The sequence below is a fragment of the Streptopelia decaocto genome (genome assembly GCF_964273445.1).
Source record: "Streptopelia decaocto genome assembly, chromosome: Z".
In the NCBI taxonomy this organism is placed as follows: domain Eukaryota; kingdom Metazoa; phylum Chordata; class Aves; order Columbiformes; family Columbidae; genus Streptopelia; species Streptopelia decaocto.
The window spans coordinates 48851107-48864198 of record NC_138657.1 but is presented as its reverse complement, the minus strand read 5'-3'; the positions used below and the strand labels follow the sequence as shown (position 1 = coordinate 48864198).

The 13092-nt window shown below is 34.9% G+C and overlaps 1 protein-coding gene across 5 annotated transcripts in view; it reads right to left on the bottom strand.

The window, feature by feature from the left end:
- DMXL1 (Dmx like 1) overlaps positions 1-13092 on the bottom strand; it is an 80084-nt gene that overhangs the window by 26155 nt on the left and 40837 nt on the right. For 3 of the 5 annotated variants that reach the window (XM_082075803.1, XM_082075805.1, XM_082075804.1), the window contains exons 21-29: positions 12593-12690; positions 11737-11902; positions 10699-10948; positions 8039-9123; positions 7566-7757; positions 6240-6316; positions 5913-6040; positions 3971-4219; positions 3483-3596 (exon numbers count right to left, since the gene is read on the bottom strand). In XM_082075803.1, the coding sequence (XP_081931929.1) occupies positions 3483-3596; positions 3971-4219; positions 5913-6040; positions 6240-6316; positions 7566-7757; positions 8039-9123; positions 10699-10948; positions 11737-11902; positions 12593-12690 (2359 nt within the window). The remainder of the gene's footprint in view (positions 1-3482; positions 3597-3970; positions 4220-5912; positions 6041-6239; positions 6317-7565; positions 7758-8038; positions 9124-10698; positions 10949-11736; positions 11903-12592; positions 12691-13092) is intronic. The other 2 variants (XM_082075806.1, XM_082075807.1) reach the window with 1 other exon arrangement.

The window sequence follows — 13092 nt, the reverse complement described above, 5'->3', positions numbered from 1 at the left end:
ACAAGTAATGAAGTAGTCAGTACTCCAAAGTACCATAAGAAAACAAGCCTAACATTCCAGTTTCTAATTCTGAGCTGAAATTCAAGGCAATTATTCTCAAATTGATGCCAATGTTTCCATTACTAACAATACTGCATGGAATTCTGCATTAAAAAGGTACAGCTTGGCATGGCTGTTAAAGGTCCTTGCACAAGCTGAAGGCTCCAGAACTTGAGTAATCTACATCCTTTCATCTGTTCTGAGATTAAGCGATTTCTGGAAATAAAGTCTAGAAATGAAGAGTTTTTACTGCTGTTTCTGATTTGCTGGTGCAATTGAGTAGCAGATACATAGCACTGTTGGATCCAGTCTGAAGCAGAAAGTTTCTAGTCTAGGCAAATTCAGTTTTTGTTATTTTGTTTTATATTCTGCACAAAACCTACCTCACAGTAGGAATAGCAGATAAAGAGTTCTAAGTGTTCGGGGTTTTTTACAATTGCCTAAGGAAAACTTGGCCAAACACTAAATCCATCTCTGCTTAGATACTGTGTTAGTTTAAGACAGATATTTATAAAATCTGTAATGGCAGTATGTTTTCTAGGTCATGAACAACGGTTTGTGAAAAGCAAGTGAATCCCACAAATTAATTCAGAGGATCTACCAAGGAAAATACATGCATGAGACCAACAGCAGAACTGCAGGTCATACAGATAAATTTTATATGCATATCCTAATCATAAGGACATCTGTTTCTCAAAACCTCTGGCATGTTACGTGAAACTCATCACAGTAAGAGCTGACAGTTTATCATTTCTCCCTACCAAACTACAATGACAATAATATATGTGTTAGAACTTTTAAAATTACTTCATAAGTTAGGACAATCAGCAGAGAAAAATAACTCATCTTAATAGCAAAGTATAATCAGCTGATTTTCTACGTCTGAAACCCAAAATTACATTTTAAGTCTATAAACTGTACTTGTAAAATACTCAAATTTTGGAAGTAGCCTTGCATTTAGTTTACTCTTGTAGCGTGGAATAAATGAATATGAAATGAAATTATGGATTTCTAATTTTTAAAGTAAAATTCAAGGTCTTCCTTAAGAACCCTCTGGATTATAGAAAATGTACCATCTCTATAAAGACTTAAGTTACAAAATAGTTTTCTGAGGCAGTATTGAAAATAAAGTATATGGTAAATATTAGTCTGAAAAGACTTACTATAATCAACAATAGGGTTATATTTCAAATGCGAATTGCCTCTTTGAAAACAAAACCTACCCACAATTTTAAGATATAATGTAAGTTCTCAAACACTGGCCCAGTTTGTCAAAATCTTTTTCTGCAACTGCAAAAACAAGAAACACATCTGGAACATATAACATGTCAGGCATGTCTAAAAGCATTCAAACTGCTATGCTTTGTCTGATCTCATAGTAGAGAGGCAAAAAAAAAAAAACCTCACTCATGCAAACTAATTCCTAACAGACATCAGGATTTTAGAAGACTACCATGAACTAATTTTTATTTCTATTTTTAAGTTTGTCTCTAAATGAAAGATTGTATTTATTTAAAAGAAATTTTATATCCAAAGCTATTGTATGCCTAAGTCACCTAAAGTACAGAACAGAAGGGGAAATAACATAATTTTATTGGCCTAAAAGGAGTTTCAAACTTGGAGATCAACATCCACATTCAGGAAAAGTGCTCAAGGATTGGGGGGTTGTGGGAGGAGCAAGAAGACGACAATGTGCAGGACATATAGCAGTACTATATTAGAATCTTTACTGTCAAGAAATTTTGGGTTTGATCATAATTTGAGAGTGAAAACATTTAACAAAAATCTAAAACCAAACTTCGGAAATAAAAGAGCGCAGTTATGCATAACAAAATAGGAAGCTATACATAGTCTAAATCATATTATGGAAGAACATGCTATAGTTGTCTGGAACAAGCATTCCAGTCACTTCTCAGTGTTTTTTTTCTGAATATCAGAAGAGAAAGCAAGATATGACAGTAAAGGCACAAAAAAATAGCTGATTTTAATCCGACTACTCTGCTTTGTTGCAGGTCTATTGCTTCAATTTTTTTTTCTTTTTAGTTTAAAGTGACAGAGAAAAATGTTTCTCCAAAATTCTTTCCCCTAAAGTTGCTGTAGATAAACACATATTAAAACCAAATAATACACCTACAGAATCTTAGAATTATGTTGGTTGGAAGTGACCCGGTCCAACCCCTTGCCTAGAACTAGGCTGACTTACGCGATGGGCCTAGTTTGTTCAGGTTTTGAATAACTCCAAAGATGGAGACTCCACAACCCCTTTAGGTCCCTTTTCCGGTGTTTGATTAATCCCTACAGAACAGTATTTGGAAAGGTCCCTTCTTCCCTTAAATTTTCATTTTCAGCTTATTGATTCTTCCAGCAACAGTTTTACTAATTCTGCCATCAGCCAGCCAGCATTCATTTTTAAGACAAACATGCAATAGATGGGCATTTAGTATACATTTCAGAATACATTTCTATGTAAAAACAATTTTAAAACAGTAGTAACAGCAGCATTAACACATGTCAGTATACAATTACCAACACCTAGGAAACCTGGATAAAAGCCAAGTTGTACCTTCCAACATTTCCAATATGGCAGACCAAAACCGAGCAATATTTATTCAATACCACAGAGAAAACTGATCAGATCTAGAAGAAGAACTTGCTTTTGATTAAAATGTCTACTCTGAAAATACTCTAAGTGTCTGACAAGGTCCGTATTTGAACTATATTTTCAGCTTTCCATATACACAAGGTAAGACATTTTTATGTGTAACATACATCTAATAACAATAACAAAATAGTTATATTTTTATATATATTCAGATGTGATATACAAAGTGACCAAAGCTTAACTAATGTTATCTTTAAAAAAATCTTCCTCTTAAAAAAAAAAATCAAATAATCTTTAGTACTGTTAATCTCGTTGAAGTCCAATTACATTACAAAGCACAAATCTGTACCAAAAAGAAAAGCATTACAGAATTCATTCTGGACCTCAGGATAATTTATAATCATCTGAATTTAAAACGTGAAGGTTGTTTGCTTTTCTAAAGGCTTCTCATACTACAAAAATTTAATATCAAAAAGACACCTTTTTGTTGTAATGTCTAGAATGAACACTTAAAAATCCACATGCATAACAAAGTTTATATTCAAAAAGCAAAACAAGCAGCTCTCCAAAGATATGAAACACTTCTGATCCTTTCAAACCATGGTCAGAGTAATTTTGTATTTAACATTAATTTCAAATTAAGTGCAGTAAGAATACAACAGCACTGCCAATTTTTTTTTAATGGCCCAATTTAACTGCTGCTTTAATTACAGAACTTCACTTTGAATTTTGATGTCATGGCTTGCAAACAGAAGTTTTTCTTTCTACATATGCAAAAAAAAAAAATCATCACACATAGCAAACTGCATGTAGAAGCCTATTACTAAATCTAGTATCTTGCCTGAAGATATGGTAGGACTATGAGTACTGAAGGCAGTAAGGGATTTGGAAAACCCCACGCATTCCATGGAGAACACTACTACCTGCTGTGGGCTAGGCATTGGGAAGTGCCTACCTGCCAAAGAGAGAAAACATACTGTATTTGTAAAATGGGAATATATTCCTGTTATGAGAGAACTGGAAAGCTTTAAGATTAACATTAAAAACTAAGCTGTAATAACATGAACATTTTCTCTTTAAGATAAGCTTACCCCCCTCACATTACAGTTGTACTACTTGGAAAGCTTATTTCAATAACATTAACTTCTGCTTCCTACTTTCTTCTACATAATATTTATGCCAATAGTTTTAGATCCTTATTTTTCTTTACAGACCTAAACGCATAATGAATTCTTACCAAACATGAACTGTTTCAATCACTCTTAAGCTTTCAGCAGTCACATCATTTTCTTAAAAAACCCATAAGACAAATACAACAACAGAACTAACCAGTTTTTGTCTTTAACTGCAGTTGTCCTCTGCTGGGTGTATGAGCTCCTCCTCCAAAAACAGCAGACCACATTTTGTTGTTAAGTGGATGAGCCATAATTCTATACAACTCATTGCTAGAATGTGTTGCTAGGCCATGAATGAATAGACTCAGATAGACTGCAGTTAGAATTTCACAAAGTAAAACTGTGAGACCTGGCTGGGCTTCCTCACCAGCAGAATTCAAGAGACGTATTAGAGCTGTTATTCCTGTTTGCAAAAAGAAAAAAAAGCGCATATGTGTGTGTGAACATACTCTGGATTATCACTAGCAACCTTCTAGTGTATAAAAATTCTGAGTTTTAGAGGAAATTGAAAACTCCACAAGACAGTGACATGCTATTTATTTTTAACAGTTTATTACACCTTTTCAGTTTCCTTTTCGGACTACTAAAGAAATACATGGCAACTTTTCAAGAAAAATCACAAAATGTGCTCACATTTTTGGATATATCTTAAATAATACACTGTCAGCTCCCTTGTACTGAAACTCTAAGTTACAACATTTAGTTACATTACTTACATGAATCTATCTCCCCACACCCATGTCTCAATCTCTCTTTTCTGGTTCCTCAATTCTTTCAGTAAAGGGTGAACTTTTTACTCTCTACTTTAAATCCAGTGCATCACAGTATATTCAATGCATAACATACAAATGTTAAGATTAAAACACTAATCTGCTCATTGACTTTCTTATGATGCCTGTTTCACCAGTTGGGTTTATAACTCCAGCATAACACTAAGTTAAAATTCTGTATTCTCAATTTACAGTGGTAAAAGCAACCAACAATGATGGGTATTAGCTTGAACTATATATTGAGTGAAATAACACTTGTCGGACAAGTACTGAACATCTTGTGGTGTTTTTATGCTCGAACAAAAAGTTGTGAAGAGTTTCATATGTGACTCCAACTTGTGTCACTTTGTTCACATAAGTGAAAATAAAAATAGCTTAAGAATTCTGCTTTGTGTCATTCTCTCCTATTTGCATAGAAAGTGTATGAAGCTACCACAAAACCTCAGAGAAATCAGTTCAAGGTGATACTGCTTAATCGCACAAATGCTAACAATCTTGTCTCATTCACTAGAAATTAACACTGCAGCTAATGAAACAAGGCGAAAACAGATGACAATCTGATTTCTCTCTAAAATCTGTAGATTCAGTGTCAGAACATTACATGGAAAAGAAAAACAGTATAGAATCAAATGCAAAGACTGCTTAAGGTTCTCCAGAAGATTTTTTAAATGTGAATTTTTCTTATTGAAAATAATCCCATAATATGAAAGCATATTTCTTGGTTACGCTGATGTTAAAATTAGTGGTGTAAACTGAAACTCCTACAGACATACTTTTCATAGCTTAGACACCCTCTAATGTGACCCATGTAGCTTCATTAGCACACTTTAAGAGTTACCTGAAGTCCGACATGGGTTTTAGAACTACAGCTTAACATAATTATAAACCTCTCACTGTCAACAGTTTCAAGTTAGTTCAAAAGTTGTAATCACTCTGAGATGGAGCACAAACTATAATAGCCTTTCAAGTCCTTTTCAAGAATAAGGACGTAGAATAATAGTGAAACTGATCTGTTGCCTGCAGAGGGAGCAAGTAGAGCACAGGACAACACCCTACTTTCTGTTTACTTTCCCTTTACTAGAGCCTCCATTAACATTGTTTTAGCAAAAGAAAGCATGATAAATCAACTTGTGGTAATGAATAAACAGAACTCCTATCTTACAGCTTTTGAAAATTGAAGATAAAATTTTATTATGCAAAATTATTTTCTCCACACAGTTGTTACAAACACTACTATAAAGTCCAGAGCATAGCTACATGCTCTTACAGTGGATCCAGACAATTAAGTTTTCCTTAAGAGGAAAGAAACAAATCAACTCTAGATACCTGGCCACTGAGCAGGTGATGTATTGGGAGTCACTGTTTCTTCTAAACTTGCTGTTCTTAGAGAATGGCGCTGAGTTAATAGCACTGTCTGATACACTGTTCCAGTGAACTGATTTGCTTGAAATGAGCTGTGAAACAGAAAAGTGGGATGTAGTTTTTATAAAAAAAAAAAAAAAAGAGTTATGTTTAAAACTATTCAAGTGATGGCCCTTTCTAGATGTAGGCAGATGTGAGCACCGCTTTCTGGTGCATCATCTATTATAGCATCACTACCAGTGAGACAGTGTGTTGACTGTTCTCTAGAAAGTACTTTTTGTAGACCTTTACCTGTAGCTGTGGCCATCGCAAAGACATTGGTAGATGCAAGCAGAGAGTGATGCTGCTAAGGTATGCATGACATATATCTGTAAGACAAAGTTTTATAGAACATATTATACTCCAGATGAACAGTGTTTTGTACCATAGCTTTCATGCATACAGATTTGTAACAGTAGAACAAGCACTGCATATGGCAGGTATAAGCACTTATGGCAAAAATCACTTAAAAAGCCACCTTCTCTTCCAAATTCATTTCAGATAAACAATTCACTTTGAAATTAAAGGCATGGGGAAGCACTCACTTCACCAACACATAAGAGCAGATCAGCTCTAACTGCAATATTTTCAATTAAGAAACAGCAATATATTAAACCTCTATACAATAGTTATAAGTGATTATACCCTAAGACAGTAGTAATATGCTGGCTCAGAATACAAAGTCTTCCTTTAGAATGAAAATTATAATGCAGCTTCGTTTTTGACCAATTCTTGTGCAGCCCTCACACACACACGATTCACTCAGTATCGGAGTGATCACTATTTTTAGCATAGGTGATTCTATCACAAAACATACTTATGTAAAGAGCTACAGAATATGTTGATCCAAAAGGTGCAGTTAAAAAAATGTATTATAGCTATTTGTCTGTTTCCTCTGAAATGAAGCACAGACTAGGAACTGAGGAATCTCTTGAGTGTTCTCTAGAAATTCCTACTAAAAGTAAACATGATTTGGAAGCTAACACGAACAAAACTTCAGGAAAGATTCAGCCTAAAACTCTAAGTTTGATTTCCAGTCCAAGGTTCAATACAGAAGAAACCTTACAAAAACATAACTTAAAAACCAGACTACCTTTTACTGTATGAACATATATATTGTTTTACCAAAAAAAGTCTGATTTACTGCACTTTGCTGACAGTTTTTATACTTCAAAGCTTAATTTTACTTAGGTCTAGGACTAAAATGTGGAGTTTACCTTTAAAATAACAGATATACTGATCATCCTGTCATAAAGACATATGTGATACTGATACTGTAGTACAACATGTTTTCCATAACAGATGTCACCTTGGACTAATGTCCAGTCGTGAGAGAGGTCAACCTACTTCAGCTTGTTGAACCAGATGCTGAGCATCAACAATAAGTAATAATAAGTGGGCATTACTTTAGCCCAAAGTAAGTACTACAGAAAATATTTATGTTCCACAGTTTCATTACTTGTCACAGGTAGGCACATCAGAAAGTTTTCACGACATCAGAAAAAGATACATCACTACAGCAAGCCGGACAATGACAACAATAATAACAAACCAAATCAACCATAAGAAAATACACACCTTGTTGTTCTGAGTATCTGGATGAGGTGGTGAATCCAGGTTTATTATGGCATGTAATATATCATGAGTTAAGTTACCAAGATGTAGCAATGGATTAGCCACCACAGTTTTGGCACTAGCTGTGCAAGCAAATAGGAGAGGTATGGAGCTTTGCTCTGGTAGGGAGCTGGAAGGTATCTGTATTGACTGCTCCTAATAAAAAAAAAAAAAAAAAAAAAAAAAAAGCAAGAAACACAAAGTGATCGAACAGCTTCCTAAAGGGAACATAAGAACTTTTAAGAGGGGAAGGAGATTCTAAACAACAAAAAAACATAACCTGCAGAAAACGTGTTAAAAACAGTGTTACATTTAAGAAATGTACAATAGGTGCACGCTATAATAGGAAAATGTCAACAATAATAAGAAACACATAAAGAAAAAACTCTACAACAAACCTGAAGCAGAATAAACACAAACTAAGCTCCTCCACATACCTGCTGAGATTCCTGCAACAGTAGAATTAATTCCATTCTGACAGATGCCAAACCTCCACCATGAGAGCCATGAAGTATACAGTAACTAAGGAACATTCTTAGGAGAGATTGGTATTTCAGAAGCCATTGACGTCTTTTCTGAAAGTAGTCTTTGTGTAGCATATTTTTTTGCTGGTCACCTAAGTCTTCAGTGTCTTCATGTAATGTAGCTTCCTCCGGCACCACACTAATTCCTGACTGCACGTCTTCAACACTATAATCACAGGTCTTTTGAAGAGCTATCACTTCTCTTTCAAGCCACTGATAAAGCTGATACCTCAACTTCCCACCATCTACCTCATAACCAGTGGACAGCGTACGAAGCTCTACAGTAAGAATTTTCAGGCATGCTCTAAACTTCAGCTGTGCTGATATGATATCTTCTGATGGACTTAGAATATCTTTGTCATCAACTACACTTAAAGATTCTGTGTAGCTAGAATTTGTTTCATGTAATTCTTCAGTTTTCTTCAGAGGTTTTAGCTTTTTCATTACCAGGGAAGAATCTTCACTCTCATCACTTTCACCACTGTCTGACTGTAGTTTCAAGTGTTCATCTTGGATTACCACACCTGTCTGGCTCCAGTCAAAGGAAAGAGATGAACTTGAATGTTTTCCTGATGAACAATCTGAAGATGAACCTAGACCATTGAATACTGGCTGTGACCAATCAACACTGGAAGACAGGTCTTTTGTTTCCAACTCTTTAAGTGGAGAAGATGGTGAGAAATCTTTACTAGTATCCATTAAACTAGAGGATCTACAGAATGAATTTGACCTCTTGACAACTTTGGGCATCTTTGATAACACTTCCAAGGCCAACATAGGACATCCAGCTTTTAGATGAGCATATGCAGTGGTGAAAAATAGCCGTCTTTCACCTAGATTTATTTTGTCAGCTAATCCATTTTCTACTGTTAGGCAAATGTGTGTGGAAGACGTATCAGAAGAGCCAAAATGACGTCTCAGCAAGAGTGGATGCGTTCTTAAGTAGTTATAGAAGTTAAACACTGCAGGGTTACAACTTGATGAGCCATCTTCTTCGCCTGAAAAGATATTGCATCATGAGAAAAATCTACCGTTCTGTATTAAATGATTTATCTGCAAAGTTCTAAGTTCATTAGAAGGCTATTAGGTCTTAACATTCATTCTGTCATTTACTTCACTGCATGTCCCTTTTCAGCTTGCTTTTCACTGTTATAAACTGAATACCTTGGGACAGAGGATATTGCCAAACTTAATCACTACTAAAAAGAGAATCTTAAGTGGAAGAGCAGGTAAGACCTTTAATTTAGGACAGCTGCCATTTCTTTTCCTTGCAGCCAGGTCAGTTCTACTGCAGTCAAACAAGACCACATTCCTCTTCAGTTTAGATTTCTGAAGTCTCCATCGCTAAATGACAATAAGATGTTACATCTCAGTAAAGATTTTTTTCTTTAAGAGTATTTTTGAAAATTTTGGATTAATATTTATTTTGTGTACACCTTAACAAAAATAAAACTTACAATAAAATTAGGAAATTCATAACATTTATACATGCTGATATCAGTATTACATATGAATTAATGAGTTATAGAGTAGTACATATTTCATTTTCATGTCCGAACTACAGCATGAAAAACCATGAAGATATGAGCATCAGCGCGGGGTGCTTCACAGAGCTTTCAAAGAGTCCAGGTTAGCTGAGATAATACCCTTACTTAACTGCACATAATAGGAAAAGGTACAAGAAAGAGTACCTTTTAAGTACGGAAATAAAGCAAAACACCACAAACATGGCACTGAACTGATTGAAGAAGAATCATATAATCTAAATACAATTTTACACAGGATGTGACCAAGATGCAAACAACTGAATGCTATACCCCTCATTTGCTCAAAACTATACTGAGGCATGTAAACTCTACTGAAATAATTTTTAAAATTAATTACACAACTCTAGGGATTTGATTCTTCATTTTTTCCCATCAAGTTTCTCTCAGTAGTCAGGACTGAAACCAGTTGGCATGCTAATTACTAGGAACCCGAAACATTTAACTTCCTTGGGAACATTAACTTCAGGAAACAACACAACTGATTCTTAGGTCTACAAATCTAGCAAGAGAACAGGGAAAATAATCACTTTAGGAGACTTACATGATATTTCAGGCACCATGTGGGCATCCTTCTATCAGTAAATATCAAAAACTTTTCTATGGCAGTTTATCATTGCAGTCAACAATTCTTCCCAAGGACTAAATGCTACAAAACAGCATGTCTTCCAGACTTTGCTATCTAACTGTGCACATAGAAATTTTTTCCTAGGTTGTGATGGAGTCAAATTTGTCTCATGATCTTTAAGCTGCTACTAGAAAAAAGTTACATCACTGAAGGGTCATGCTCATCATCCTGATACATACTCAAAGGATAAATTAAGTATCCATCCGTGTGATATAGGACAGTAACAACACAATCACCACATCTACTATAAAAATCACATACATTGCTACAGCAAGCTATTTATTAGCAATGGTGAGTAACTACGCAGCAGTGGTCTTGTCTGGGCTATGCTTTAAGAAACTGCTACTTAAATGAGCAAATAGTTAAAATCAACCTAACAGGCAAGATACTCATATTCTTACCTCCATTTTCAACAGAATGTTTAATCAAAGTGTCAAGAGCCTTGCTATAGTCTTCCAAAATCCAGTAAGCCATGCTTCGCAGAAAAGGGTCACAGTACATGTTTCCTGAGCCTTCCTTTCCAGGAAACACACTTCCCAAAATTCTCTTCTGTAGTACAGATTTATAAGTACTAGATACTTCAAACTCCGACTCATAAAGTCTTGATATGACAAGAGCTAATTGAATGTCATTCAATTTTTCCAGGCAGACCTAATTGAAAATAAATATATTCACAAGACCAAACATTATAATTTCTCCTCTGGTTAAAATGATCACAAGACAGGAAGTGACAATCTGTTAAGACTGATAAGTAATTCTATCAATTCCATAAAAAATTAGCAGGAACTATACAGAATAGGTGTGGCCAACTATCCTATGCAAGATCTGACCTGAAATTTGTTTGGTTTAAGACTAAAATGACAATAGCTCTTAAAAATCAATTGGCTTCAATAAATCGTTGTCAGTGTGCATATGCAACGTCTTGAGGCTGGATGTTTTGATTACAAAGCTTTATAGAAAAAATCTTTTGTTATCAAAGAGATTAATTCCTTCCCAACTTTTCAATTCAAACAGACTCGGGGAGTAACTTTTTTTCTTGAAGGGATTCTAGAAGTTAATCCACACTGCTGTCAAAAAGCCTTCATTTTCAGATCTGGAACTTTCTAAGGAAACATTATATTGTCTTCATATATGACAAGGTAGACAGTTCGAAAGCAAATTAATGGTAAGTAGGTCTCTTAATGCTATTATTATGGAGAAATTAACCATGGGACTTTTTAGTATCACCGATATGAGAGATACAACAGAATGAAAATGTAAAGATCAAGGACTTGTATTTGTCATTAATATGGAGGGGAGGAAGGTGGGACGGAAAAGAGCCCAAACCAACCAGAATCTTCAAGGGTCATACTAATGCAAAATGAAAGTCACATTTGATATATTTTTAAGGTTGCGACAACAGGACACTCTTAAACATAAGAATTTCATTATTTTATTACCTCCACTGCATCTTTTAAGTGTCCTGCCAACAAGAAAAATGCTGCAGAATGTTCAAAACGCTGTTTGCCAAGCAAAGAGAAAGCATTTTTTAACGCTGCTTTACGCCATCTGTCTTCAGTAAAGTTGTTTCCAAAAAACTGTGTCATTTTAGTGTCTTTTTTAGACCTGCATATTGAACAGAATTAATAACAATATTATATTTTACTAGATGCATTATGGTTCTTCATTTCCTCATACACAAGCAGAATTTTACATAGACCTTTTCATTATGAAATGCAGAGGCTCTCATCACAGTGGGAGCACAGGAAGCTTCATATTTAAGAATAAGAAACTTAAGTAAATACAAAAACTAAGATTATTTTCAATTAACCTGATACAAATACAGAAAAGCTCATTTTCCCCTGGTGAGCTTGTAAGAGTAAGTGACAATGAAAACTACACTTTAAAAAGTTTGCAACGTTGTATGTTATACTGTGAAACGCCAGTTTGAAAGACAGACTTAATTCAGTCCTCTGACCTTAAGGTAAAGATCTGTAAACAAATACTTTTCCAAGAGATAGACATGTCATTCCACACATTACAAGTAATTCAGGAGGGTGAAAAAAGAGTGATTTAAATTTCAGTACATTTTAGACTAAAACTTGAAGCATCCAACTTTGAATAAGCAACTAAATCACCTCAGTAAATACAAGAAGCTTAAAAACTACCCATTCAATGTAGTGACTAGTTTAGAAATCAAATCTCAGCTTTCAGTGGTAATATTTGTGCTTCTTTTGGATTACCATCACACTCAACTTTTTCCCCAATTATACCAGACAGTATGAAACCCCTTGTAACAGCTTGCATGTCTCCTACCTGTATAATCCCCAGATCACAGCCTTCTTTTTCATTGCAAGGTAAAAAATTGCTGCATCAAGTGGATCATTATTCCTCTGAAAGGCTGCTTTAGCCACCTGTGAAGACAGTTCAACAGCAAAAAAAACATCCAAAATTTAAATGAAACTTCGATGGGATTCCTGTTGCTTCCGGTATCCCATGCCCCATAGTGCTTGGAAGTTCTCTTTAATATAGGATCCCATCTCTTCATGACTGAAACATGAAGATATCACAGCTTCAGCCCTTTGTTTTTGTTTGATAAAATTTAGCTTATGCTTTTTCAGTTCTAGAAGCTTTTTGGCAGGTCAAATAGGAATGCCTATACCTGAAATCATAATAAAATTAATTTATTAGTTGCTCTGGTAATCAAAGGACAGATGGAGGCTTGAAGAATGGGCTGGGACGAATCACAATGGAAGAAAAGTTGTTTACAGGAGATTACTTGTGGAAGTTAGAAAGGAAAATGGGGTAAGTGGCAG